Genomic DNA, 26,304 nt, shown 5'->3' on the forward strand with positions numbered 1-26,304 from the left:
AGAGATGTAATCGAGTAGTAGTAAATTCCAACCTCGTATCACTTTCCGATGAGAGGGGATTGACCCCGCGGGATCAGATACACACAGCCTCTTTACCTAGTACACTGCATTTGGTCCACGACATGCAGCCCATTGACTATCTAGAGCTTGGCAGGCCGACTGAACAAATAATCCTGACTTTCTCTCCTCTGTCGTTGTTCAATTTGTTGATGATGTTGTGTGACGACAAAATGCAAGGATGAAGCAAACCACGCATCGAGTCAGAATGTCGTGATAAGGACCCTTGACTCAAAAATCTCTCCTTCTCCACAACTTCACTTTTCCCCTCTTCCAGAACGCATCCCACTAGAGCGTCGCTCGCGCAATGCTGCACAACGATGGCCAGCAGTTGACCCTGGAAAAGTCGCCCTCTCACGTCAATGAAACGGTAAATCTCAATGGCTTAGCGACGCCCGAGGCTGTTCCCGAGGAATGGACGCAACTCGAGGCAAGGATTCGCCGAAAGACTGATCTTCGCCTGTGCTCTATTGCAGGGATTCTGGTAGGAAAGCAAGTGATTTTCCTGTTTCTTCATACGTACTAAGGATGTTTACATAGGCCGGCCTCAATCTTCTTGATTCTGGCATACTCGCCTCTGCCTCAGTTACCACCCTAAACCAGGACCTAGATTTACAGGGCCAAAGGTACTCTGTTTCGATCTTCATTTTCACGGTCAGCTCTATCGTCTTCCAACTACCCTCAACCATCGGCGTCAGAGTCTTCGGCCCGCGGTTATGGCTATCGGCAATCACGTTCAGTCTCCCTATCTCCTTGCATGCCGTCTTTATACTAACCTCATTGCTCCAGAATATGTTTCGGTCTGATAACCCTGTGCACGGCATTCGTCCAAACTTGGCGCCAACTGATCGTCGTTCGCGTTCTCTTGGGCATTGCCATGTCCGGCATCTACCCTGGTTTGACGTACCTCGTAAGCACATGGTATACCAGGCGGGAACAGCAACTGAGGTTCGCCCTCCTTCAGTCCTCTGAAGTTGCTGTACTTGCCACAGGGTACATCGTCAATTATGGCCTCAATCAGCTCCATGGCCGAGCAGGTATAGAGGGCTGGCGCTGGATGTACCTCGTTCAAGGCATCGTCACCTGCGTCATAGGCGTACTCACCTACTGGTGGATGGTCGACTTCCCAGAAAACGCGCGTAAAAGCTTCCATTTTCTCACCGAGGCAGAGGCCAAGATCGCCGCGCAGCGCATCCAGGCTGATCGCGGCGATGTCGTTCTCGACTCCTTCTCCTGGCGTAAGATCCTCATCAACTTTGCAGACCCGAAGCTGTACGGCCTCGCCTGCATGTACTTCCTCCTGAACCTGGTCTCAACCGCACTCAATTACTTCCTCCCGCAGATTCTCGTCTCGGGCATGGGCTTCTCTGCTAACGAGTCCATCCTACTCTCTACCCCGGTTCGTAGTCTGCTTTCAGGACCTCCATTCCCATTTTCATCTCATTTCATCTCTAATCCCAACCACAGCCTTACTACTACGCCATTCTCCCCGTCCTCATAACATCCTATCTCGGCGACACCTACCGCGTTCGGGGCCCTCTAATAACATTCAACGCACTATGTCTCATAGCCGGCTTTCTCATGTTTGGGCTCCCCTCATCAACCTCCGTCCCAGTACGCTACATCGGCACATTCCTCGCAACAGGTGCATATGTCTCTAACTGGGCTGCGCTGAACGCCTATATGGCGAATAATGTCGTCGGCCAGTGGAAGCGCGCGACGACCGCTGCGGCTGTGGCGGCGTGCAATGGGCTGGGTTCGATAGCCGGGAGTTATATTGTCCGCCAGCAGGAGGCGCCACAGTATGAGACTGCAGTTTGGGTTTCTGTTGGGTGAGTACTTCACCTTTATCCCCTCCCCGGGAACTCGGCTCGGGTATTTCATTGTTGTGTGCTATTTAAGCATGGGGAGCTAACTTCGCTCTGCTATGCTAGGTCACACATCCTCATGATCGGAATCGTGTGTTTGTTCACGATAGGTTTTTATATTCGGAACTCTCACCAGAAGCGCGGAGCTCTGCTTCAGAATACGGTATGTTCTTCCTTCCACTGCCCCCTTCTAAATTGCGATCTTTCTATTTGCCGTATTGTATTTGCTAATGTACGTGTCTACAGGCTGGATTCCGGTATACATACTGATTTACCTGTTAACCTAGGTGGGAGTCGTTGGTCTCTTGGATTGGGCTACGGTCTATCACAAGAAGGGAAGTATATATATATATATATATACATATAGAAGGGGTATTCAGGTTTAGCAAGGGTACAGTTTAGGTCTCCCTACGTTAAAGACGCCACTCAAATATATAACAGGGCTCATTCAGCGCCATAATTTCTCTCTCAACTTGAGATAACCTTTGTTTACATACAGGAGTAAATTTTAAATTTGACTTTCGGACCATAGATCCAACCCATGGTTGTATCTGGTATTATAACCACAAGCCAACCTGAAGGATTGCGTTATACATTCCATATTTGTCTGGCACTGTTTCAACTCATCTTGATATAATACATCTTCACATCCTAACCTTTAAAATAAAAAAGGAACTGTCCTCGACCAGAGCAGTTCCTTGCTGCTGTCTCGCCACACAAATTTACACAAATCCAGAACGCCAACCCGAAATATTCACGATTCTCAGCCGAGAGAAAGAAAGAAGATTTGAATGGGATATAAGTATCAGGATTTGACTGCGAAAAATTGGAATCATTGATATGTGTTATGGTACATTTCGTTTCCCTTTTATGGATTCTTACAGAACGCTCAGAGCTCAGATCAAGATGTTGATGAGGGTAATGTACTCAATTGATCATGAGACGGTGGTATCGGAGGATGATTGGGAGTTGGTAAGGTGTGCGGTTCTTGGGTCTCGGACTCCGTTTGCGAACGTTGCGCTGGGTGGGTGGTGAGGCTCGACGGTGCGGTTTACAAGTGTGGTTTGTTCGGCTTGGAGTTGTTCGATTCTTTGTGGGCGCCATCGACTTAGGACTTTGCCAGCGGAGGGGCGCGATTCTTCATCTATTTCGTTCGAGTTAATGACGTGTTGTTTGAGAGGCTTGGTACGGAATTGACTTACAGTTCTGATATACTTCCTCCAAGGCATCCAGGCATATCTCTCGCGCTGGGGGGCGGAACATTATCAGATACCTAGGACTGATTAGTACTTGTATGGTGCGGCCAAGGTGTAGAGACATACATGAAGGACTGAACACAGAGGTTCACGCGCTCAGGATCCTTTGCTAAGCTGGCAATGCGCTTCGCGATTGGGATAGTGACTTCCGGGATCTCGCTCAAAAATCGGATGAAGATTTTTATATCCCGGGAATCAAGATAAGGCAAGAATCCGTCCAGCAGCCGTAAGACCCAGGGATCGTAATTCAGGGCCACCGAAACTTCCTCGTCTTCATCTGTGCGGTTGGAGGCGGCGACCTGCATCTGGATTCGGTCATTGTACCACTCCTCGTTCAGCCACATGATGCCGACATTGACTCGACCCCTAAAGTCTTCTAGTATGTAGCGGTAGAGCGTTTCCCGTATAGAGTCTGAGATTCGGGGCCTCCTCCGGTCTGCTTCCGGCTTCGGACCGGTCTCTAGTCCAGACGGAGCTCGAGTCGCAAGACGGGTAAGTAATGTTACCCAGGCGTCACGGTCAAACGTACTACCAGCTAGCCTAGAGAAACCGAGCTGTTGTCCTTGGCCTTTGACTGGGTTCGGAGTCACTGTTGTGGAGCCCAACATTCCGAACACTCTCGCTACAGCACCTCGCCCAGCATCTGCAGCTTGGTCTTCGCTGAGCGGTGGGGGTCGTGGTAAGACAAATGGCCCCAACGACACAAGATCTGGCTGCTCGCCCGGTATATCAGCCGATGCCGCACCCGCTTGATCTGACGCCGCAGATGTGATGTCCATAGGTTGGTATTCAGGCTCATAGTCATCATCCTCTTCTACGGCTGCTGGCTGGCGCTGCGCCATTTGTTGCTTTTGAACTGTTTGGTACCGCGTCCGTACGGCATCAACAACTTGGTTTAATGAAGACTGGTCAACACGCGCTAGTAGAGGAACAACAATCTTGACCAAGAGGTCAGCAGGGAGCTGCTTCACATCGAAAGAAGAGAGACCGGTGTCCTCTGTTAGGGTAAAGAGCTGTGCATAGCTTATGCGGCCTGCGGGAAGCGGCGGCACTTTGATCACTGGAGGGGTTTCAGCATCGAGCCTCGCGCGCTTAGCGGCATCAAGGCCATCAGTTGGTTCAGTTGGTAGTCCGCGTTTCCGTGATGTCTCATCAACATGTTCAATTCGAGATTGCATCAGCCGTTCAATATGCTGCTGCATCTTAGATACGAGGGGGTGGCTTGGATTCCTGCAAAACTATTAGCACTTATCAGCCGGCGTAATACCAGTAACCCTTACCGCTTCATGATGTTTATTAATAATGCTCGAGTAGTTCGTTCCATCGACTTGACGCCAACCCGTACGGCGGGTGTCACTGGCGAACGCGCATGCCGTGCAGGAAGGAAGTTGAGAACAGCACTGATAATTTTGTTCGAAATAGACTGGCGGCTTCGGATGAGGGTAGCAAGGCAGTTCAACGTCGCATTCACGAGGATTGGGTCACTAAAGACATTTGGCTCGCGTTAGCGTTTGCTTGTTACTTTGGAGAGGGCGGTGGTACCTTGCGTCCTCTTGAAAGATGGATAGGATTCTATCCAATAGACCGGATGATTCTGCTTCTAGACTTGGGAGAGAGAGTATAGAGTGATTTCGGGGAACTATGGCCAATGAAGTCTCATTATGCTCAGGCCGCTAGATGAAGGTCAGCTATGTTACTTGTTAACAGGCGTATACATACCCTAGGATCGGCGATCAAGCCATGGGTCTGCACTAGAACAACTCGCTGTGCAAATTTGATACAGCACAGCTTGACGGGATACGAGAAGGAATCCCATCGCCGCAGAATATCCTGTTTAATGGCTTCGATATGCTCCCAGGATTGCTTGTCTTCTGGATGATTGATACTGCATGTCAAAGGGTCAGTGGACAGGCTCTCAACAAAGGCTTAACAGCCCCTCTGCGCCTACGAAGGACGACCCAGGAAGAAGAACCTACATATACCTAAAGACCAGCGGATACAAACTGGCAGCGGTTTGGACTATATTCTTCAAGACCAATTGATCCCGTTCCGGTAACTCCAAGATACTCCGTACTGTGTGTAAAACATTTGTAGCCAACTGTTCCTTCTGGGCCGTAGCAAACGCAGGGCTGGCGAAGGTCTCCGCCAGGAATTCGGTGCCCCATCGTCGTAATTCCACTCGCGCGTGCGCACCGATGATTGGGAGGACTCCGTTCACGATTTGGGGGTAGAATGCGGCGTCTCCGAGGACGAGATTACGCGCAGCATTCAGCTGCGCAATCTGGTCGACGACCTGGTCTCCCGATTGAGCCATGGCGGCTCTGTAACAAACAGTAGGACCAGCTAAAGGGCGGATCGGGCGAGTTCAAAGCCAAACTGGAGACCGGGGTTGGGACGGAATCTGTCTACGTTGCGCAATATTTTAGGATAGATAAGTCGAGAAGGGAGCAGTGAAAGTGCGCTTAAACGAATGCGCAACCACTATGATTGCTTGCTCACGAGACGCATGAAAGACGTAAAACGACTTCGCTAATCGGACGAGGGGTTGGAGCAAACTGATCTCCAGTGAGTATTAATTCGGAGCCCTCCAGGTGAATTAGGGCGCGAACGGGGGATGAAATGAGGGACCGGCGAGAGGGAAGTTGCGGCAACAATGGGATGGACACCGGCCGTTCTGCTGTTGAAGCTCTGGACGCCCGGAACCGAGTTTGGCCGATCCGACAGAGTATACAAGGCTACAAAGCGTAGAGAGTAAGGGTAGTAAGGGTAGTAGGTAAAAGCACCGAGTTTGCGGAGATCTTTGGGTCTCCAAGCATATAACTCCCACTCTACTTCTCCGCCTTCTTAAACGTATCTCGAAGCATTGATCGAACTGCTGTCGATGAAGTTCACGAGGTCACATGATATCAGTCAGAGGTACGTCAAGCACATGCAGGAGCCGATTTTTTGTAGGCTTTGGTGCGAGTAGAGCCCAGTAAGAGGGAATATTTCCCCTTGAAGCTATTATATCATTGTATGTTCATCCCGAGATAGAATTGAATCCGCAGAATCTCCCACAAACACTGTGATGTAGAACTCCGACAACGCCAAGCCCAACCCAACGGCCGGCCCATCGGCTGATCCCTCCAGAGTTTCCGCTGTCCACCTCCGAATACATAAATCCTCAGATCAAACACAAACTCAACAACCAAATACCGTACTTACGAGATAATCACTATGCCTGCCGGGATGTACGTCCTCGATCCTTCTACAGATTACCCCTCAAAGCAGACCTCGCACCCCTCTATCATCCACGCAGGCGCGTTCGGACAAACTGACAAGACACTACAGCTTCAACTCCACATACTACGGCAAAGACTACCGCGCCGGGGCTGCCCTTTTGCGCGCTCGCCGGCCATACCTCTTCAAGAATGCGGCTACGGGACTAGGTCTTTGCATCTTCACAATTGGCGTCTGTATGTTCACCTGTGGTTTCTGGAATTCTGAACCGTCGCATCATGCCATTCCATTCGATTCTTTCTACGGAGTCTCCTCTACTGGAATTGCTATGAGATCTGACTTTTGATCTTTGATAACAGATGCGTACACAATTCGCGCCGTTGGCCAGGATGAGTTCTCTGATGTCCAGGTCCCCGAAACCCCCGCTGCCGGTGCCGCCGCGACTCAGACGAAGCAGCAATGAGATAGCGATATGACGCATCACCAACCGACAGTGTAATCTTTGATTCTATCAGCTATGGTGTAATGGGGTTCGGAGTATACTATCGTGGCCTCGTCTTCTCCGGTCATTCATCGCATTTCTGAATCCAGCCTATTCAGCCCATTTATCGAGGGGCTCGGTATCCGGAGTCGGGAAAGAAAGCGCTCACGGCAAATAGACTTGTGCAACTCTCGTCTATGGAAGGTCGAAGCGCCGGGGAAGGATGCCTGAATGGCACCAGGTCTTGAAGATCTATGACGCGGACTATCTCCATTCATGTTTTGAGCTAGGCTTCTTCAACAGCCATTGTATATTACTGCTTGCAAACGGTTGTGGATATCTACTGGGCATAAATAAAACGCGCAAATCCGGAAGATAGTGGATGGTTATACAATTGGAATTTTGTAAATTCTAGGTAGGGCTTTTGTATCCGTTTATACCCTTCTACATTGCCCCGGTTCGATCAGAGGGCGAAACCAATATAAAAACACGAATTCGAAGAAATGTTCTCACACACAGAGAGGAACTCAACTCCTCTCTCTTATTTACTCGGATCTCAGAAGGCGAGCACCCTTCTTCTTAGTCGCCTTCTTTCGCTTGTTTCCTTTGTCAAAGGCGACGGCGTTGCTGTGGTCACGGCCAAAATTGTCGAGGTCCTTGACCTTGTAGATACGGATGATCCAGTTCTCACTGGTAAAGGCTTCTTCTAGGGTTGAGAGCTGCGGACTCTCGGCAGGGAGCTTCGTACCACGGACACGGTCCGTGGCCTGGCCAGTTGGGAAGAGCTTGTTGTAGTTGTAGTATGACATCTTGTACCTGTGGTAGAGATTAGCGCGTGTTCTTGAGAACTCTGGGATGGAGTGACATACATCAAGCTGTTGCGCATGGCCGGGGTGGCCTGGTCGTCCACGCGATACTCGCCTCTTGCGGTAAAGAAATCTCGCTCCTTCACCTCATCGGGCCAGATGCCTTCGGCGATACGGACCATCCAAAGGAATTTGTTGATATCATCACCAGAGTATCCCAGCAACCCACCGAAAACCACCAGGACGTAGTCGACATCGTGCTGGCGAAGGATAGGGTAACTGACTTCCTCGCGAGAGCTCATAGCCTTTCCAACTGTGGCAATGTGCGTGTTGTTCCACGTGTTATTGTCGACAAGCGTTGGCCGGTCTGCCATGCCACCAATTTGGTATCCGTAATCCCACCATGACATGATCTTGGCATTGGCGTGAGTGTTCTGACGAAGCCAGTAGTATGCCTCACGGTAATCGTCGATGATGAATTGACTTCCATCCGGCATGCGACTGGCTAGGACCACGGATGGTGATGAGTACGCATTCGACGTCACCCAAGTGCAGTGCGCGACAAACAATAGAAGGTAGACGATAACGGAGGAAGTCGTCACAGCCTTGGAGAAGTAGGAGGTGATTCCAACTTCTGGGGTTCGGGCGGAGCGGAGACCTTCAGAGGCATCTTCGTTCGACCTGCCCCGAGTGACCGGACCAGGGGAGATCTTCAAGTAGGTGTCAAGAATGTACGAGAGCACTAAAGCAGCCGCAACACACACAATAGGTGTCAAGGTCAACATCAGTCGGACCATGACACCGGCAAAGTAGCTCGCAAGAACGGAGTAGATGATAACAAAAACATGCTCGTCCTTGAGATCACGGAAGCACATGTAAACACCGGCGGGGAAGAGCCAGATAAGGAAGTTGAGATCGAAGAAGAAGGATGGCCATGCGGTAGGCTGATGCTCTGAGACGGAGGCAATGATTGGAATATGAATCTTGGCGTAGCCGGTGTCCCACAGGGAGTAGAAGCGACCGCTCCAGGGGGCAATGACCCCGGACATTGTCAATACGACAAGTCCAACAAAGGCGAGTCCAGCTGTGAGAATGATTGAGGCGGTAAGTAGTCGCTGGAATTGCTTGCCTGGAATGAAGCCACGGACAAAGTCGGCGAAAGCTACAAGTTGAAGCAAGCCGAAAACACCTGATCAAGGTTAGACTTTGATAGACAAGTTGGAGAGCGGAGCTTACCGAGTGCAGACATGTGATCACTGTTACGAATTGGTAAGAAGCCCACGAAAGGAATTTGCATGCTGGCCAATGTTCCTAGCGCATACCAAGTGGTGTAGCTGATGTAGAGTCTGGAGCTGTATCGGCCCATGCAAAGAAGGACAAATATGTGCAGAGGGATCAGGTTAGTAATGAATACGTATCCACCCCAGGCGGACACCATGTAGCCGTAGAAGAGAGCAGTCAATGCTCCCCACATGATCGATCCGATTTTGACGGCCTTGATCCAGAGGAAGAAGGTGAAGACAAGCAGAAAGATGGCGATGGCTTCGTTGTCGTAACTACCTGCCACTGAACGCGAGATATAGCCCGGGGTGATGCCCATAAAGGCCGCCGCAAGAAGACCAGCTGACGGGGAAGAGGACATTTCGTTGGTCAGAAGGTACATTGCCAGTGCGGTCAAACCGGAGAACCCAGGCGCGAGCAGAACACAAATGTTGCGAATATCGACGGGGATGGTCAGGAACCGGAGGATATGGTAGATGACACCACTGGTCACCATGAGGCCAGGGTACAGCGTACCGCCAGTAACTCGTCCCAGAGGGTGCCATGTACCTAAAGGGTAGATGTAATCTCAGCATGCTGTTCTATGTATGCGATCGGTCGGAACGGGTCACGTACGGTCGTCAAACCAATCCCAAAAGGCGTAGAATCCATTTTGAACCAGATACTTTGTCGCTCGGAAGTTGAACCACGGGTCGACTAGATGATTTGCTGTCAATGGACTGATCCAGGTATACTCAGGGCGCAACAGCTCGCTCTGTGGGTTGTATACATACACTCGTGGATTATACTCTCAAAGCCTGGAATAACATTTCATTGTTAGCATGGGTGTCGAAGGATAGCTTGTGCCTTAAATATCACGATGACATACGGATGACACTGAACAATCGACTGGTCACTGCAGCGGCTGCAATAGTGACAAGAATGATGACTTTCAATAAGCCGCGCGTGCTTTGGCCTGAACTGCCCTTCAGAAGGACATCCACGGGAGACTCGGCCATAACGGCCAGGGATAAAAGAAAGGACGAGTTCCAATGGGGCTTAAAATAATGACAGGAGGTGACTCGTCCTGTCAGGCGAAGCGATTGACCAGATCTTTGGGAGTTGATGTGGTGTCAACTACTGACTGGGGCCGGGGAGCTGTGCAAGGTGTCTTTCTGCAAGGGCTTGGCGGCGGGCGCCGGGACCAGGTACGTATGTCCGGGAGTCTCCCCGCATTATTGTGATAATCCAACCTTCAACAGTTCAACTCACTTCTTCTCCCGCAACCAGAACCTCCCCCGACTGTACATTCCTACCTGCGTCATGGATTTACCTCCGCTTTCCCTAGACCAGCTATTTGCCGTCCTTTCCACTGCGCTGACGCCAGTCGACCTCCACAGTATTCTATCTGACTACGAAGAACAAGCTTGTCTCATAAGCCCAAAGGAAGTCGAGCTCTTGAGCGCATTCTACACAATATTTTTCTTCTCTCACCTACTCACCGATCAGATGTGAGTCGGAGCCACGCTATATCCAGTTACGTCGCCCGGTACTGACATGAAGTATGATAGTGAGGAAGCTCGTGCGTTAACGAAACGAATGCCACAACCTATTCTACAAACGGACTCAATACAGAACTGCTTACTCCTCCTCCGAGCTGTCTGGCAAAGGAAGTACACTTCGATCTACAAGATCCTTCGCGAGCTACCATGGCCCGAACGAGCTCAATCGGTAGTACAGAGCTATGAGAGTAAGAGGGCATATGATTGTCGTTTGTACATGGAAATTTTTCTGATTAAATATAGATCATTTCCAGCAAAAGACGTTGAAGGAAGTGAGCAACTCGTACGAAGCTATCAGACCCGCGGCCGCTGCGACTTACCTCGGTCTCGACCCAATGCTCGCCCAGCAAGGCGATCAGGAAACCATTCAGAGGTTTACAGCCTGCGGGTGGAGGTGGGACCCGGAGACGCAGCTATTGCATCCCAAGCCCGTCGTTTCCGCTCCCTCGAAAGAGAATGGCCTACAGACAGAACTATCCAGAGTCATGGCGTTAATCAGCCACTAAGGCGATTGTACTCATTCCGCTTAATGGACGCTACCGCAGCTCTAATTATTCGTGTATGCGGCGAAGGGAGTTTGGGGTTTTGGTGTCCCGGAAGACATGCGAGGGATTGCTCCTGACGGATTATGATGCTATGCGACATAGAATGATACCATGAATGAAAGCTTCAAGAGGCGTGTCTGTGAGGCTATACGAGGCTACAATCGATAAGCCGAAATCACATAACGAACAACACTTCTTCGTCATCTGGTCCAACCATAGAGTACACGTGCAACAGCCCAGGGTATGTACAAACTGCGGATCGGAATTCTATAATTGTGAAAAAGAAAAGAAAAGCATTCCTTTCGCTCGCAATGGCACGACTCTGGGAAATTAGACCAAACAAATAATACATAATCGGGATTCCACCCGAACCATCTCTAGGGCCCGATTGGGGGTACGCGTAGTACTCGAGCGGCGATGGTCGCCCCTCATTCTGTCTTTTCTCTTTTTCGTTTCGTACTGCAACTCCGGGTCTCTTTACGCCTCACCAGCCTTCAGCTTCAAGAACGCCTCTAGGTCGAACTTGGGGTCTTCGGGATCCGAGATGACTATAGCCGCCATATTAGCATTCGCCTAGGAAAGATCTACCGTGTGTCGCGCGCTCAATTGCTCCGCAGATTTGTTGATTGAGTAAGCCGAACGTACCACTTGTTGACTTGGCATCTTGGGGTTGCGTCTTCTTCTTCCATTCTGCCTTGGCCTGCTCAATCAGGCGCTCCTGGCGAGCATATTCACGGTCGGCCTCGGCACGCTTGATGCTGGAGGTAATGGAGGACTGGTGGTAGAATCCGTAGACGAGACCAGCTACAAGAGCTGAGTAGCGGAGAACCTGTGTTGAGAGAAGCCGGCCTAGTCAGTTACCGAAGGGGTGGTTGGATATCAGGACGGGTTGATTTGCGAAGGCTCACATTGACACCCTGAGCAGCAGCCATGTTGAAAGGATCCTGACCTGCGGATCGACAATTGCAGGTATAAAAGAGACTGGAGAAGCTGAACGGCCGGAACCCAGGCAAGTGATCGATAGCGACAGCAGAGGAGGGTCGGATGCTGGAGCAAGACAGGACGAAGTTCCTGTCGCGAGTTTTTCCGGGCCGCCGGACCACGCTTATGTCATCCGCCCCAGTCTCATGCAACCAACGCGCCGATATACAAAGCCGATGTAAATATTGCGGTCTAGAGCAGAACACCATCATGTCGGCCGTCAATAATCAGAGAAAGGCAGAAATTCTTGCCAAAAAGGCCAAGCTAGCAGAACTGAAACGTCAACGGGAGTTGCGACAAAAGGAATTCTCACAATCTCGGGCTAGTACTGGGGATGCCTCAGAGGTATGTACTGGCGCAACTAGCTATCATCCTTTTAGCAAGGCCAAAAATCTAATCACACCTGATGATTAGGTAGTCTCGCCGGTTCCCAGCCGCTCCGATAGCAGGGCTGAGCTAGATGACCTGATTTCCCGCCTCGTCGACCGTCCCGGCTCAGCTACGGTGAGCCATGGTGCAGATGGCCTCTCACGAAAAGGGAGTCGACCAAATTCGGTGCTAAGCGCCAGCCAACTTAGCGGAGACAATACAGAAGCACTCAGCCCGACTGCGCGACCACTATCCCAGTCCATTGCCGTCCAGACAGTTGGAACCGAGCCGTTTGTCTCGATCCCCGAACCCCCGCCTCCCCCTGAAGTCAAGCCGGAAGTCGTCACCTACAATAAAGGGGTTCAGACAGATGATTTACGGCAGGGCGGTCAAGATTCATCTTCATTAGACTCGGATGGCGAAGACGCCTTAACCTCAAATAAGAAGCAGCGCGAACGCGATGAAGAGATTCGCAAGAAACTCCGCAAGGAGATTGAGGAGGAGCTACAGGCCACCCAGCAAAACCACCAGAACGAGAACGGAACCGGCGCCGCTTTACGATATCCTATGCGGACGCTGGATGATGACGAGCTAAAGGCTGTCACATCCTCCGATGACTTCCTAGATTTTGTTGAGCGGTCTGCCAAAGTCATCGAGCGTGCTTTGGACGAAGAATATGATGTGCTGGCCGACTATGAGCTCGGCGGGGTGGATGCAGAGATGGAGGAAGATGATGAACACGGTAAGAAGAAGCGAGGTATAAAAGAAGTTTGTCAATTCTGGGATGAACGGTGGAGCAAGAAACGCATGATCACCGATATATCCTTTTCCCCCAAGGTTTGTAGCCCTCTCTCTATTCGATACATCGCCGTTGTTGCTTATTCTCTAAAAAGTTTCCTGAACTGGTCCTCGCAGCATACACCAAGAACCCTTCAGCACCCCATGAACCAGACGGTCTTGTTCAAGTCTGGAACCAGCACCTGCACTCCCGTCCGGAGTATGTGTTTCACTCCACCTCTGATATCCTAACCGCAAAGTTCTCCCCATTCCACCCCAATATCATCGTCGGCGGTTCCTACTCGGGCCAAGTCCTCCTCTGGGACACCCGCTCGTCTCGCGCCGGTGGCGGTGCACCTGTTCAGAAAACCACCCTGACAGGCGCAGGGCACACCCACCCAGTTTACAGCATCTCAATAATTGGCACGCAAAATGCCCACAACATTCTCACCGCATCAACAGATGGTGTCGTCTGCGGCTGGACCGTCGACATGCTCTCTCAACCCCAGGAGTATCTTGAATTATCCACCCCACCACCCTCCAAGACAGAAGACCTCGCCCCCACAACCATGTCCTTCCCTCAATCTGACCCAACCTTCTTTATCGTCGGCACCGAGGAAGGCGGCATCTACCCCTGCCACCGCTACGACCGCGCCGGCGCCAAAGCAGGCACAGACCACCGCCTCGCTTACCGCGGCCACGCTGCCCCCATCATGTCCACAGCCTTCCACCCCGCCCGTGGGCCGGTTGACCTGGGGGATCTCATGCTTAGTTCATCCCTTGACTGGAGCGTCAAGCTCTGGCGCATCAAGGCGCCCGCTGCGACTGCTCCGGCCGCCACCTCAGGCATCGCAGACACCCAAGTCGTGACGCCAATCCTTGACATCAACCGCGAAGATGTCGTCTACGACGCCCGCTGGTCCCCGCACCGCCCTGGCGTCTTCTCCCTCGTTGACGGCGCAGGCAACCTCGAAGTCTGGGACCTCTACACAGACACCGAAGTCCCGGTCGTCCGCACCACTCCTTCGAAAGGCCGCGCCGGCGTCCTCTCTCGCAGCCTCAACAAAGTAGCCTGGGAGGAGCGCGAGGGACGCCGCCTCGCAACCGGTGGCCTCGACGGTGTGGTCACAGTCTTCGAAGTCGGGCGAGGCCTAAGCGGGACACCAGACGACGTTCCCGCTGAGGAATGGACGGGCATGAAGCGGCTCATTAGCAAATTAGAGCAGAAGGATAAGGATCGAGTGAACTAGGACCATAATATTCACTTTACATATTTTGAACCCGTCTACTTTTCCGCGCTTCCTTGCACCTAAATTCTTGTTTCTCTGATTTCTGTGTGGTGCCTTTACTGAACTTACCATATACCCCTGCGGGCGCCTTTCTTGATGTATTGCCGGATGGATATACTTCATGCATGCTTTATTAATCTCTCTCAAAGAAATCGAATATGATATACAATGGGTTTCCCATGGGTATATTGGATGTATCTACGCTAAAAAACCATAGGATGAATCATAAAAAGGGGCAATTCAAGCTCATGATATACATGCACATCCTCGTAGACCCGAGGAAGAGCGAAGAAAGACATACCTCACATCCAATCGCAAAACGAACAGGCAAACCAACCAAGCGCCGTAGCCGTTCAGGACATCGTGAAGAGGAAAAGAAGAAGATTATCGCGGAGTAGAGAATAAGATAGCTTTCACCAATGTTTCGTACGCCATGATCAAATGCCCAGTGGTATAAAGCACTTAAAAAGTATTTGCAGCTGCCCCGTCGCGTTTGCCCCGCTCATACATGCCAAACCAACCCATACGTACATTAGCAAAACAAACTCTACAATGAACACCGGAGCCAGGGCCCTATACAGATAAAAGAGGAAGTAATCGACAAGCAGGCACATGCTAAGCAATGCCAGAAGTGCTGCCAAAACAGCAAAAAAAATGTTCTATCGAGCGGCCATTGAGTTTTGCCCTGCGCCGCTTAGCATTGCCGCCGATTGATGGATGGAATTGACGGGCTTTGAGGGTAAAGTTGGTGAGGTATCCCGTTTCGGCCCAGTTGGTCCAAAGAGGCCAAGCCGGGAGGATGGCGGCGAGTAACCCGGGTTCCGCGATGCGCTTTGAGGTGGCCGGTGGTCAAGATACGAGGCTGGATTAGGTTTTCGAACATCGAGAGGCGAAGAACTGAGTGACCGGAATCCAGAACGTCGGTCAGCACCGTAATCATGATATACTCCTGCAGCAGTTGCCAGGATTTCATGCTCCGCGCCATAGGGTGTGTTGTTGGCGGATGAATTCTCTGCAATCGTGGAAGCTGATCCATTCGGCGCATTAACATCCACCATGCGCATTTGACCTGCTGGTGTGGCAAAGGTAGGCGCTCGCGAACTGTCTAATATCCGATTTTGCGCTCTATTTGATAGATGTTGGTGTTGATGAATGGGATGTTGGGGATTGGCCCATGGGGTTTGTTCAAGAAAGGCTTCCTCCGCAGACGGTTGATAGGCGGTCGATGAGGTGTTTGATACAGGAGCCCTTTGCATTGGGGGCTGGTGGTGAGAAACAGGAGCCTTTGGTTCCATAGAGATCTGCCCAAATGCGATTAGTTTTCTGGTGAGCCAGATCCAACGATGCTGCGGGTACTCACGCCCATCTTTTCCAGGTCATCTTCCAATTCTGATGGTCGCGCAGCTGAGAGTGATGGTGCAGCCGGAAAGCCAACATATTTTGAAACGCCTGCGAGGACTGATACCTCTTGGTTGTATGCGGTCTGATGTGAGATTTGTTGTGAACGGCGCGTCGGGAAGGGAATATAGTGCTGCGGGCTGACATCATCGGTCTTGAACCGGTCGTGCTGAATTGAGTAAAATTGCTTGCTGATGCTGCTGGAATGCCTTTCACGGATATCGCGGGCCCGCTGGAAGTACGTGCTGTGTGCCTGAGAGCGTTCTGCTTGGCTTTTATTTAATAATGATTTGAGGCGGTATTGAAATAGGGTATGCTCGTAGTGGATCTTGTTGTCACGATATTGCTTCACACATTCGAGCTGTCGCAGTAATTCCGGGTGTGTCGGGTTCGGTCCATTAAGCATATCCAGTTCACGGTTTAGCTTGGATATTCTTTCGTCATATATCCTAAGGGGCAGCGGTGTTAGCATCAATGCTAGGTAGCAAATGAAAGGGAAGACATACTTATCACGAAGGGTTGCGAACTCCCGTTCCAGAATAGCAAGGGAATCCATAGCCGAGGTTCTTTTAGCTGCTGTGAGCAACGCGATTAGCAACATTTCTCCAACCAAAAGGCGCTAGAATAAACTCACATTCTTCCTCAAGTTTCGCAGTGGCTTCCCCATCATCGGCGTCTTCCGGACGATCGGCCGCATCATCGTCAGCGGGGGCGTCATCGACTTCGGCACCTGTTTCAACGGCGCCGCTGTCGATATCGTCCTCAGCATCTCTTGTTTTGCGCCCTTTCCGCTTGCCTTTCTTTGCTCTTTTAGCTCTCGTGGGAGCCGAGGGTAGATCGGATTCGGGAAGGTCATCAACCGGGGTGTCTTCCTCATTGACCTTCGAAATTTCCTCAATGGGTTCGGGAGTCAGGGCTAGATCAGGGGGAGGATCACTTAGATCGCTCTTGAGGCTTTTGACTGAGCCACGGCGTTTGTGGGGCGGGAAGTCATCGTCGTCAAGTTCAGAAATCAAATCATCTCCAGATTCGGGGCGTTTCCTTTTCTTCCCAGCGCTTTCGGATGACAATGTGGAGTCTTCGAGCTCCGGTAGCTCCTCGACACTCTCCACGGCGCGACCATTTTTTGAGCGAGATTTGCTCGGTGACTCGTCTGCCGCGTGCTCGTCGTCCTCCTCAGCATCGTCGTAGGTTGTCGAGTGCACCAGCTTGCTCGGACTAGGTCCATAGCCGCTCGCGCTCACGACAATATTAGTCCTCAGGCGGTGGTTGTTTGGCGAGTCATCGATGCGTTCCGTTTCTGCCTCGGAATCGTTTTCTGGCGCAATTTTCTCTGGTTTCGGGGATTCGTAATCAGACGGCATATGTTCTGAAACATCATCGATCTCGCTAAGACTACTGGAGCGTTCATCATCCAGAAGCGAATCATCGAGGAGCAGATTTTGATCGCCATTGAAGATAGACTCACTAGCGCCAGTCGGCGCACCAACGGTGGCGGGTTCTGTGCTCTCTGCGACCTCCATGGAGAATAATTACTTCACCGTTGAAGCGATTTAGAGCCAATGGAGGAAATTTTGAAGAACCAGGTGGATATTTAGCGGAGGTGGTGTAGAGGGTACTTGTGGGGAGAGGAGGGTGGGTGGAGGGAGAAAGGCCGTAACGCGTAGGTATAACCTAGAGGAACCGAGACGACAACGTTAGAAAAGATACCATAATCGCAGAGAGGTTAATGAAGCTAGACTTGAGTGAAAGATGTAAAACAGGATAAGAGGAAACGAGAAGAGGAGTGTTCGGGGAGACCGAGCAGAAGGCGGTGCGGAGATTTGTATTCACCCCAGAAGCGTCCAAGGTCACCAGGGACCTGCGCCAGGCCAGCCACGATGCAGGAAGCTCTTGGTGTGCAATCAGAGACCTTGAGTAAATCGCAGAGGGTCTCTGTACCGCAAAGGTAGGGTCGTAAGAGGCGAAAGCACATACCATTCAACAATGCGCTACTGATGAACCTGTAGTGCATCCAGCTTTGCCGCGACTAAGCACGGCACTCTTCTCACTCACGGCCTAGGATAGCAGGGTACAGGGATCTGAAACTCTGCAAGCAGTACTTCCAGCAAGATGTGTATAGCTGGCCGAGTATACAGGACCACGAAGACCGAAGGCAAGAAGGATAATTCGGAGAAAAGGTGCTGTCGTGGTGAGAACGGGGGCTTTCAAGAAGCGGGCAGGACGATGTAGCGCAGCGGAAGAATGGGCGGCATGGAAGTCGAAGTGGGTTGACGTCAAGGCCAAAGGGAAGGCCAAAAAGCAAAGTTGATAGCGAGCGATGGGTGAATTCTTGATTGAGAGGATAAGGTTATAGAGGTCGAGACTGCAAGCAGCGAAGAAGTGCTGTGCTCTGGGTCCAGAATGGAGTGAGGGAGGACTCCCTCCTCTGCGTCTTCGCTCGACCGCGAGTGAGCGCACCAAAATTACGAGACCGCGTAATTCGACCGTTTCGTTTTCTGCCGCCTCCTCACCGCCTTCTTAGAGAAAAACGAGAGGAAAAAGATAAATTTCAAAGACAATCAAATTGACTAGCAGCACCGCAAAATTCAATCTTGCTTGTTCAGCCTCGAGTCGCTTGAATTCAATATGGGCAAGAAAGCAAAGTCGCAAGCAGGGGAGTCTTCGCAATCTAGTGCAGGCCCCTCCCTGCCTTTCCTAGGCGCAAAAGCCTCCGTGGATCCTACATTGGCTTCATTATTTGATAAAAGTGTATGTATTTTGACGTTCATATTCTCCCCTAGTGATTGTGGCTGGCCAACTGGATTCTAAGCAGCTGAATTAGGCGGGTCCAGTAAAAGTTCCAGACGTACCTCCTGTAGGAGCCGTACCAAAGCCCAATAAAGTTGAGCCGGAGTACGACCAGGAGGTTTCAGACGAGGACAACGACTCTATTACCGAAGATGAACTCATGGAAGATGCGCCTGAGTCGCCGGACGATGTCGCCAAAGATGCGGTACAAGCAGTCTCCGAACCGTCAAGTCGGAAACGAAAGCGCGCCATCGCCGATGACCTTGAAGACACTTATATGCGCCGACTAGCCAAGGAGGAGCAAAAAGAGCAGAAGAAGCGTCGAGCGGAAATTTCAAAGCCTGCCGAAGAAGACACCGTAGAGGCCGATGACGAAGGAATTGAGGTTGAAGTATCACAACCTGAGGGATCCGAAGAACAAAGCGAATCGGAGGACGATGAGGAATTCGAGATTCCGAAGCATGAAGCTACAGCGGGCGGCAGCAAGGGCGACGATAAGGATGAGCTTGAGAAGTCCAACCGCACTGTGTTCCTGGGCAACGTTTCTACCCAGGCAATTACCTCAAAATCCGCCAGGAAGACTCTCCTGAAACACCTTGCCTCTTTTCTTTCAGCGCTCCCCGAATCTACTGGCCCTCACAAGGTGGACTCCATTCGCTTCCGATCCACTGCATTCTCTAGTGGCGGCAAGATCCCCAAGCGCGCTGCGTTTGCTAAACAGGAAATTCACGACGATACCACACCTAGCACCAATGCGTATGCTGTCTACAGCACAGCCCAAGCGGCCAAGAGAGCCCCTGCGGCACTCAATGGCACAATAGTGCTAGACCGACACCTGCGTGTCGACAACGTGGCGCACCCTTCAAAGGTCGATCATAAGCGCTGTGTCTTCGTTGGCAACCTTGACTTTATTGACAACGAGACCGGTACCGAGAATGGAGAGAAGAAAAAGAAGAATAGGGCGCCCGCGGACGTGGAGGAGGGCCTCTGGCGCACTTTCAATGCCCACACACCTGGGACAAAGAGCACTGTGCCTGGCCGAGGGAACGTCGAGTCTGTGCGAGTTGTCCGTGACCGATCAACTCGTGTCGGAAAGGGATTTGCATACGTGCAGTTTTACGATCAGAACTGCGTCGAAGAAGCTCTACTGCTGAACGAGAAGAAATTCCCGCCGATGCTACCCCGGAAGCTCCGCGTTGTGAGAGCTAAGAAAGTTGCGAAGAAATCTGAAGATAACCAAGGCAGCAAGTCCCTCGCAGATGCAGACCGGACATTGCATGGTCGTGCCGGGAAGCTGCTTGGACGGTCGAGTGCACACCGGCTGAAGGCCTCCGATCGAAAGTCCATCTCGCAGAACTCACTGGTGTTTGAGGGCAACCGTGCAACTGCCGGTGAATCATCGGGCATCAGGGTGCGGACAAAGAGTCGTGGCTCAAAGGCAAAGCGGGACAGCCGGAGCAAGAAGCGCGCCGCAGCATACAAAGCCGCCGGAGGCAAGAGGTCCGCGATAGGGAAATAGATGGGAGGCTGAGCAGAGTTTATGATGTATGTATACCTTCTTCAAAAAGAAACATCAAACAAGCATGGGCAGGGCAATATTGCCCGTTTACCCTTCATACTCCACATGACCATACAGTAATAAATTAGCCCGAAACCGGTGACGTCATAAAATATTGGGAATAAACATTCGACAGGAAGATTCGCGCAGCATTATATATTTCTAAGTTTCGTCGACTTAACTACAACTGTCATAGGCTTTTGCGTTTCTACTTTGGCCTGGCTGAGGTTTTACTCAATCGACCATTAACTATCGCGATACGTAACTCACTTGCAGCTTGAGCTTCGAAAACGCGGGGCTGTGGAGCCGATGCACAGTACCATACTAGGCTGAGGCGTTGAGCAAAGTTCAACATCCTAAAATAATTCTCCAGGTGAGATTGTACTGAAGTTTCGTGAATCTAACTCGACTAAACTCACGTATGTCTAGTCTTCACACTTGCTACCCCTGTGTTCCAAACCATTGACTCTCCCGGCGACACACTTAGGTTGGTGGTGCCTGGCGGCTGAATCAACTAATCTATACAGCACAAAGGGAGCATCATACATCAGCCTCGAGCTTTGCAGTTATCGCTGCCGATATCTCCGGGACATCTCAGCGCCTGCGACTTTTAGGTCGGCCTCAACTGATAATGTTTGTTCGTCCTCCTATCGGCCGGCCCTTTCCCCCCAGAGGAGGCAACAACCAGCCCCCAGAACAACAACAGCCAGATGGACCGAAAGTAGAAGATGTTTTTTACCCTGGGCTCTTCGATGTACTCAAAGTTCGACACATTTTGTTATGGAAGGTAAAACCGGAAGGACTTCCAACAGAAGTGGTTGATATGATAGTGGATGCTGGTGAGTACTGGCCGTCGAACGAGTTCACCATGGGAGAAAGAAGGGTGATACGCAAGGATGTGGATGAGGTACTGCTATGCACAACACCACTTTGTTATGATGAGAAGGTGAATATATGATGCCCATGATGTGTGATGTGTTACTTGCTGATGAAGTTTTAGACGTTGGACACGCCTTCGCCCAAAGTTTTACCGCACAGGACCGTTCACCCTGGTCGCAAAATACAATTCTCCATCGTCTCTCACGACCAAGGTGGCTGGAACGAGTCTCAAAGGTTGCGTGGGAACAATTCAAATGTCTACAACGGGTCATGGACATGGTTTGATTCTGAGATCATCCACAAGGCGCATGAAACGCCACAGAAAGAGACCGTGCGGGAGAAGATGAGCCCTGAAGCCAGGCGCCCTCGACATTTCGGACCCGATGATCCAGACCTTCTCCCAGGACAAAACGCACTACAGAGAAACCGAGCCAGGATACAACGACCCCAGCGACATATAGTGGTCTGGCACTACCTCGATGATATTGCAGCTGACTCTCCCGAGTCGGAGGAACTCGAACGGAGCGAGGGGCGAGGACGAAACACCCTTGCTGGGAAACAGGTTCGCGAGTTGGAGCCTGGGGATTCGATAATGGTATGGGCCCGAGCAAGATTTCCAGGATGGATAAACTATGTGAACGAGCTGTCTGTGCGAGTGTTCTGGGCTGTATAATCTTCTGATAATCAAGATCAACGAGCTTTAATTGGCTCCTCAAGATATACTGTAGTATAGGTAGTAGACGTTAGTCTGCCTCAGGCAGCGAAAGCACGCAATTTCGCCAAGCCCCAGCATGGGCCTCAGAGCGACCCATATAAAACCATATTAAAAGGACAGGCTGCCCTGATGGCCCTTGACATGGAATTTTCCTCTCTTCAACCCCAATTCAAGCCATATTCGCCGCTGTAAGTCGCTCGGAAGCGCCGCTGCCAGTCTCTCCCCCAGAGATGGCCCCAATCTCCCACATTCTGGCGCCCTGCGCCATCCCTCGACCCTGAGCGCGCGACGACGATTTAATCGCCGACGGAAACCGGCCTTGGAGAAATGCCTCCCGAGACGAGGGGAAACAGCACGGTGGGGCAGTCTGCGCAACAAAGCGCAAAGGGCATCGTCCTCGTCTTGCTATCGTGTCCACGATGCAATGAATCAGCCTCTTATCATACTTCGTCTTGAAACGTGAGAATGACTGAGCCCGCAACAATAAGGTCCCCAATCGCTTGTCGCAAGCAAGACCGGTATGATGCAGCGCCACGGTTCCGACCGATGTCAACCGATCGACCGTCCTTCTCGCCCGAGAGAAGCGCTTTTGGCCGCTCAGGTGCTCTATGCGCCTCATCGTCATTTTGCGTGTCTATCGCTGTGTGTCCGTGTCCCGTGCGACTGCTTTGTGTCCTGCGCAAGCGACCCCTCTTATCGGCTCAGACGCTGAGAATGTGGCCCGTCCATCTGATACCCCGTGATTCGATTGTATCGGCGATTGGTTTCACTCCTGGGCTGCACTCACCGTTATAAATGCCCGCGATTTCCGCCCCTTGGACTTTCCCTGGTTGCCAAATACTCTTTCTTTGGGAATCTACGGTTGCTCTGCGTAGATTTACGTAGATATTCGTTTTCTTTCCTACTTCAAAACTCCACGTATTCGGAATTCCACGATTCAGGTTATCTCCGCCAGCTCTCGCTATAGAAACCAGCCAAATCATGAGTCCTCCACAGAAATGCGCTGCCATCGTGGTCGGAGCCGGTCCAGCTGGATTAGCTGTCGTTGGAAACCTCCTCGAGAAGCAATTAGGCAAGATCGTCTGGGTCGACCCGTCCTTTCAGGCAGGTCGTGTACATAGCAAATATCGTGAGGTTCCAAGGTGAGCTAATAATGCCTGCTATGCGTCAGATGAAGAGCACTTCAGACTGACTTGGTGGTTTGAATTAGCAACACCAAAGTAGCTCTGTTCCAAGCATATGCAACGGCAACCCAGCCCTTTCGGTCTGTTATCAACAGCACTCGTATTCCCAATGCTTTCACAACCATGGCCAAGCTCGACCAGGACAAGACATGCCATCTGCACCACGCTGCAGATGTCGTTCGAGCTCTGACTGATGGCCTTGTAAAGATGGAGCAAGTATACGCCTGCCGCGGCCATGTCACTGCTGCCAATCTAGATCACGTTAGTTGAGCCGAACTGAGATATCATATCAATCTTCTCATTGCTAATCCCGGTTAGACTCTTTCATGGACAGTCCGAATCAAAGGCCTAGACGCCCAAGACGAGGTCGAAGTCTCAGCAACTCGCCTCATCCTCTGCACAGGCTCCTCTCCAGCAACCGTCCCAGTCCCCATTACAGATGGCAGCTTCAAACGCCTAGATCTCGATACCGTCCTCAAACCTAGCGAGCTGGCCTCGACCATTTTCTCATCCCCAACAACCGTCGCCGTAGTCGGCGCATCCCACAGCGCCATCCTCGCCCTTCTTAATCTCTACGACCTGGCCCGCACATCGCACCCGGGCCTTCGCATCAAATGGTTCACTCGCCATCCCCTGCGCTACGCTGAGTATATGGACGGCTGGATCCTGCGTGACAACACAGGGCTAAAGGGCCGCGCCGCAGATTTCGCCCGTGCCCAGTTGGAGGATTCTGTCCTACCCACATCCACCGCCGGCCGCTTCATCACAAAGATTGACTGCGCCGGCGGACCCGAGAAAGAAGCAGCCCAGTACCAACGCCATCTACTCGACTGCTCATACCTCATCCAAGCAGTTGGGTATACCCGCGATCCGCTCCCTGAGCTCTCCATCGCCGGTTTGGCACTAGAGTCCGAGGATCTCAAGTGGGATTCGAGCTTCGGCGGCTTCACAGACAGGAACGGACGAGTCATTCCCGGTCTGCATGGTGCGGGAATCGCGTTCCCAGAGCGGGTTGTTGATCCTTATGGGAATGTAGAGCATGCCGTGGGGTTCTTCAAGTTCATGAAGTTCCTCAAGAGGGTAACGCCGCAGTGGTAGATCCTCTGCGCTCAGTTGTGTTGGGTTGTTTTTATGTTCGCTGTCGGTTTTTTTTTATTCCCTTCCGTCCTTCTTTGCGAACAAGCGGCCCATATCGGGTTTCCCATTTTCATGCCACCACACATTGCACGGTCATACGCATCATCATCACGACTTGTCAATCCCTCCTGATACTTATACTTAACGCTCAATCCAGTATTGTTATGTTGTTGTCACCGCTGGACAGGCGATAGCTTCTTGATAGAGACTTTACGAATCACAATTGCATTCAAAGCTTGCCTCCCGACACTGCCTACATCCCCATACCCCCTATAGGTCTACGTACCGAGATCTTGGCCACCAGAACTATAATTAGTCTTAAATCCCCCACAGGCGGGACATATAAGTCTCTTATCTGTGAACAGTACCTCGTGAAGCCCGGTCGTAGAATCAGAGAGGTCATTAGCATGACCCTCGCACCAAAGTATCAGTACTTTAACTAAATCTCCGGCGCTTAAGCCAGCCGGGTCAACGGCCGCTGTGTCAACAGTCAACGTACATGTCTCCTGCAACGGCAATGCAACCTTGAAGCTACAGCAGTAGTACGTACTCGTTACGAGTATCTCATCGTCCATTGGCCCGTAAATCTGATTTGCCCTACCATCAGCAAGTGGGTATGACAGGTCAATTTCCCGGCGGCCGAGCCGTGTCTACTACGTACCAAAGCTTAAAAAGGGACGTCGCACATTCATTACAGGATACATATATACATGATGCATGCCAGGGAAAAAAAGGCCAATTACCGATATATCCACTGATTCCTCCCATCCAACGAAGCAGAGGTAACAAACACTGGGGTATTTCAGGTCAGGCTGCCACATTTGTAAAACACACGTGAACGAGACAAGGTACTGTATCCATCCAAATATGTCTTCTGATACCACTACATTCAGAAAACACGCAACGCATGCACGTCCGTAAGTTAACAACGGGCGAAGAAGGAAAAAAGGAAAGAGGATAGCCCAATCAATAACCGGCACGCGCTGGAAGCGGCCGATAAGAATTGGATTATACTTTATAGAAGGATAGGCCGACTAGAAACGACAGGGACATGCTTAGATGAGGGCGATGACGCCAAGGGCAAGAGCCAGCATAGAGCCGGAGACGCGGTTGGACATGCCCGCGTTGTCGTCATCGTTGACGCTGGGGACCTCGGTAGGAGTCGGGGTTGCGGACTCCGAGGTGCTGCTCTCAGTGGTAGTGGTGGTGGTGAGAGTGGTCGAGCTGGTAGAGCTGGTCGGGGACGGGGTAGGAGTCGGGGTCTCGGTGGTCTCGGTGGTCTCAGTAGTGGTGGTGCTGGTGGTTGTCGTCCTGGTGCTAGTGGTGCTGGTGGTGCTGGTCTCGGTAGTTGTCGTGGAGGTCTCAGTAGTAGTGGTGGAAGTGACCTCCTCGGCACCGGCGATCGAGAAACGGGGAAGGTAGTTGCTGGTCGAGGGGTCTGTGTCGCTGACGATCTCGACGGAGTAGTCGTCACGATCAGCGATCTCGTCAGGCACAGACCAGGTGTAGCTGCCCGAGTTCGGGATACCAGCTAAGTTCTGTCAGCAATTCATCCTTATCCACGGAGGTCGTACAAACACAAAAATAAAGGGAGAACTCACAGACGATGGTTTCACCAGTTGAGGAGGTGAAGGCGTCGCCCCATTGGAGCCTGAGAGTCACGGTTCCTTCAGTAGTAGGATCCCAGCTCAAGGTAGTGGGCTCGCCAGCGGTGAACTCATATCCGCTTGAGGGGATGTTGAAAGGGTTTTCACGCGCGGCGACCAGAGTCGCGACGGCGCTGAGGGCGAGGAAGAAAACTGAGCGCATATTGGCTGATGAGATGATTGATAGTATAGTCTCTATACAAGAATCCAGGTATAGAATGTCTCAGATGCTGCGGAGTCGGGTGATCTCGTATTTGTATACTGAGGAATGCGGGGATTATAAAATGTAGTGCAAATAAAAACGAAGTTGAAGGAGAGACTGAATGGAAGATCAAAAAAGAGAGTGATGGTAGTTTGAAAAAGCAACCAAAGGAAGGACTGTGGACAGGCTCTGAAAAGACGAGTCGGAGTGGCGACCGGAGAGAGAATAAAGGGAAAGGCAGCGCGAGGCGTTGAAATGTGAAAAGGAGAACCTTGGAGCGAGCAAAGAACAGTCCGGGGACTGAGGCAAATCTTGCGACTCTTTC

At 51.4% G+C, this 26,304-nt stretch overlaps 12 protein-coding genes across 12 annotated transcripts; 7 read left to right on the plus strand and 5 right to left on the minus strand.

The window, feature by feature from the left end:
* Positions 1-239: 239 nt before the first annotated feature.
* BJX68DRAFT_18111 (putative MFS transporter) lies at positions 240-2,489 on the plus strand. The gene is made up of 6 exons (XM_071037206.1): positions 240-541; positions 598-791; positions 847-1,456; positions 1,525-1,889; positions 1,992-2,088; positions 2,172-2,489. The coding sequence occupies exons 1-6, from the start codon at positions 365-367 to the stop codon at positions 2,193-2,195; spliced, it is 1,467 nt and encodes a 488-aa protein (XP_070906206.1). The 5' UTR covers positions 240-364; the 3' UTR covers positions 2,196-2,489.
* BJX68DRAFT_223961 (RNA-processing protein PTA1) lies at positions 2,450-6,016 on the minus strand. The gene is made up of 7 exons (XM_071038206.1): positions 5,158-6,016; positions 4,901-5,066; positions 4,724-4,854; positions 4,462-4,665; positions 3,248-4,411; positions 3,128-3,198; positions 2,450-3,069 (listed from the first exon to the last, which is right to left on the minus strand). Exons 1-7 carry the CDS (start codon positions 5,493-5,495, stop codon positions 2,861-2,863), a joined length of 2,283 nt encoding a protein of 760 aa, XP_070906207.1. The 5' UTR covers positions 5,496-6,016; the 3' UTR covers positions 2,450-2,860.
* A 251-nt stretch (positions 6,017-6,267) lies between these two features.
* Positions 6,268-7,279, plus strand: BJX68DRAFT_223964 (uncharacterized protein). Its single transcript, XM_071038207.1, has 3 exons — positions 6,268-6,411; positions 6,512-6,636; positions 6,760-7,279. Exons 1-3 carry the CDS (start codon positions 6,398-6,400, stop codon positions 6,861-6,863), a joined length of 243 nt encoding a protein of 80 aa, XP_070906208.1. The 5' UTR covers positions 6,268-6,397; the 3' UTR covers positions 6,864-7,279.
* On the minus strand, positions 7,280-10,152 carry BJX68DRAFT_223966 (dolichyl-diphosphooligosaccharide--protein glycosyltransferase subunit STT3). Its single transcript, XM_071038208.1, has 6 exons — positions 9,837-10,152; positions 9,742-9,765; positions 9,584-9,664; positions 8,924-9,517; positions 7,751-8,876; positions 7,280-7,697 (listed from the first exon to the last, which is right to left on the minus strand). Exons 1-6 carry the CDS (start codon positions 9,964-9,966, stop codon positions 7,427-7,429), a joined length of 2,226 nt encoding a protein of 741 aa, XP_070906209.1. The 5' UTR covers positions 9,967-10,152; the 3' UTR covers positions 7,280-7,426.
* A 48-nt stretch (positions 10,153-10,200) lies between these two features.
* On the plus strand, positions 10,201-11,557 carry BJX68DRAFT_18159 (CSN8/PSMD8/EIF3K family protein). The gene is made up of 3 exons (XM_071037217.1): positions 10,201-10,458; positions 10,519-10,697; positions 10,753-11,557. Exons 1-3 carry the CDS (start codon positions 10,271-10,273, stop codon positions 11,013-11,015), a joined length of 630 nt encoding a protein of 209 aa, XP_070906210.1. The 5' UTR covers positions 10,201-10,270; the 3' UTR covers positions 11,016-11,557.
* BJX68DRAFT_260917 (ATP synthase subunit e) lies at positions 11,532-11,986 on the minus strand (the record flags this gene model as incomplete). Its single annotated transcript, XM_071044008.1, has 3 exons — positions 11,532-11,602; positions 11,700-11,883; positions 11,963-11,986. 3 exons carry the CDS (start codon positions 11,984-11,986, stop codon positions 11,532-11,534), a joined length of 279 nt encoding a protein of 92 aa, XP_070906211.1.
* A 259-nt stretch (positions 11,987-12,245) lies between these two features.
* BJX68DRAFT_260918 (putative dynein intermediate chain) lies at positions 12,246-14,431 on the plus strand (the record flags this gene model as incomplete). The annotated part of the gene is made up of 3 exons (XM_071044009.1): positions 12,246-12,380; positions 12,450-13,241; positions 13,298-14,431. The coding sequence occupies 3 exons, from the start codon at positions 12,246-12,248 to the stop codon at positions 14,429-14,431; spliced, it is 2,061 nt and encodes a 686-aa protein (XP_070906212.1).
* Positions 14,432-14,998: 567 nt separating this feature from the next.
* BJX68DRAFT_18176 (uncharacterized protein) lies at positions 14,999-17,497 on the minus strand. The gene is made up of 4 exons (XM_071037219.1): positions 16,503-17,497; positions 16,375-16,444; positions 15,831-16,317; positions 14,999-15,771 (listed from the first exon to the last, which is right to left on the minus strand). Exons 1-4 carry the CDS (start codon positions 17,389-17,391, stop codon positions 15,130-15,132), a joined length of 2,088 nt encoding a protein of 695 aa, XP_070906213.1. The 5' UTR covers positions 17,392-17,497; the 3' UTR covers positions 14,999-15,129.
* A 925-nt stretch (positions 17,498-18,422) lies between these two features.
* nop12 (rRNA-processing protein NOP12) lies at positions 18,423-20,369 on the plus strand. Its single transcript, XM_071037227.1, has 2 exons — positions 18,423-18,619; positions 18,693-20,369. The coding sequence occupies exons 1-2, from the start codon at positions 18,497-18,499 to the stop codon at positions 20,175-20,177; spliced, it is 1,608 nt and encodes a 535-aa protein (XP_070906214.1). The 5' UTR covers positions 18,423-18,496; the 3' UTR covers positions 20,178-20,369.
* A 220-nt stretch (positions 20,370-20,589) lies between these two features.
* Positions 20,590-21,874, plus strand: BJX68DRAFT_18310 (uncharacterized protein). The gene is made up of 2 exons (XM_071037238.1): positions 20,590-21,162; positions 21,217-21,874. The coding sequence occupies exons 1-2, from the start codon at positions 20,848-20,850 to the stop codon at positions 21,766-21,768; spliced, it is 867 nt and encodes a 288-aa protein (XP_070906215.1). The 5' UTR covers positions 20,590-20,847; the 3' UTR covers positions 21,769-21,874.
* A 739-nt stretch (positions 21,875-22,613) lies between these two features.
* BJX68DRAFT_18250 (uncharacterized protein) lies at positions 22,614-24,351 on the plus strand. Its single transcript, XM_071037228.1, has 3 exons — positions 22,614-22,952; positions 23,021-23,255; positions 23,313-24,351. The coding sequence occupies exons 1-3, from the start codon at positions 22,792-22,794 to the stop codon at positions 24,090-24,092; spliced, it is 1,176 nt and encodes a 391-aa protein (XP_070906216.1). The 5' UTR covers positions 22,614-22,791; the 3' UTR covers positions 24,093-24,351.
* An 835-nt stretch (positions 24,352-25,186) lies between these two features.
* Positions 25,187-25,940, minus strand: BJX68DRAFT_260923 (GPI anchored serine-threonine rich family protein; the record flags this gene model as incomplete). The annotated part of the gene is made up of 2 exons (XM_071044010.1): positions 25,187-25,662; positions 25,733-25,940. 2 exons carry the CDS (start codon positions 25,938-25,940, stop codon positions 25,187-25,189), a joined length of 684 nt encoding a protein of 227 aa, XP_070906217.1.
* Between the last annotated feature and the right edge of the window lie 364 nt (positions 25,941-26,304).

The sequence above is a fragment of the Aspergillus pseudodeflectus genome, assembly GCF_044049435.1.
Source record: "Aspergillus pseudodeflectus strain CBS 756.74 chromosome Unknown BJX68scaffold_1, whole genome shotgun sequence".
NCBI classification, from domain to species: domain Eukaryota; kingdom Fungi; phylum Ascomycota; class Eurotiomycetes; order Eurotiales; family Aspergillaceae; genus Aspergillus; species Aspergillus pseudodeflectus.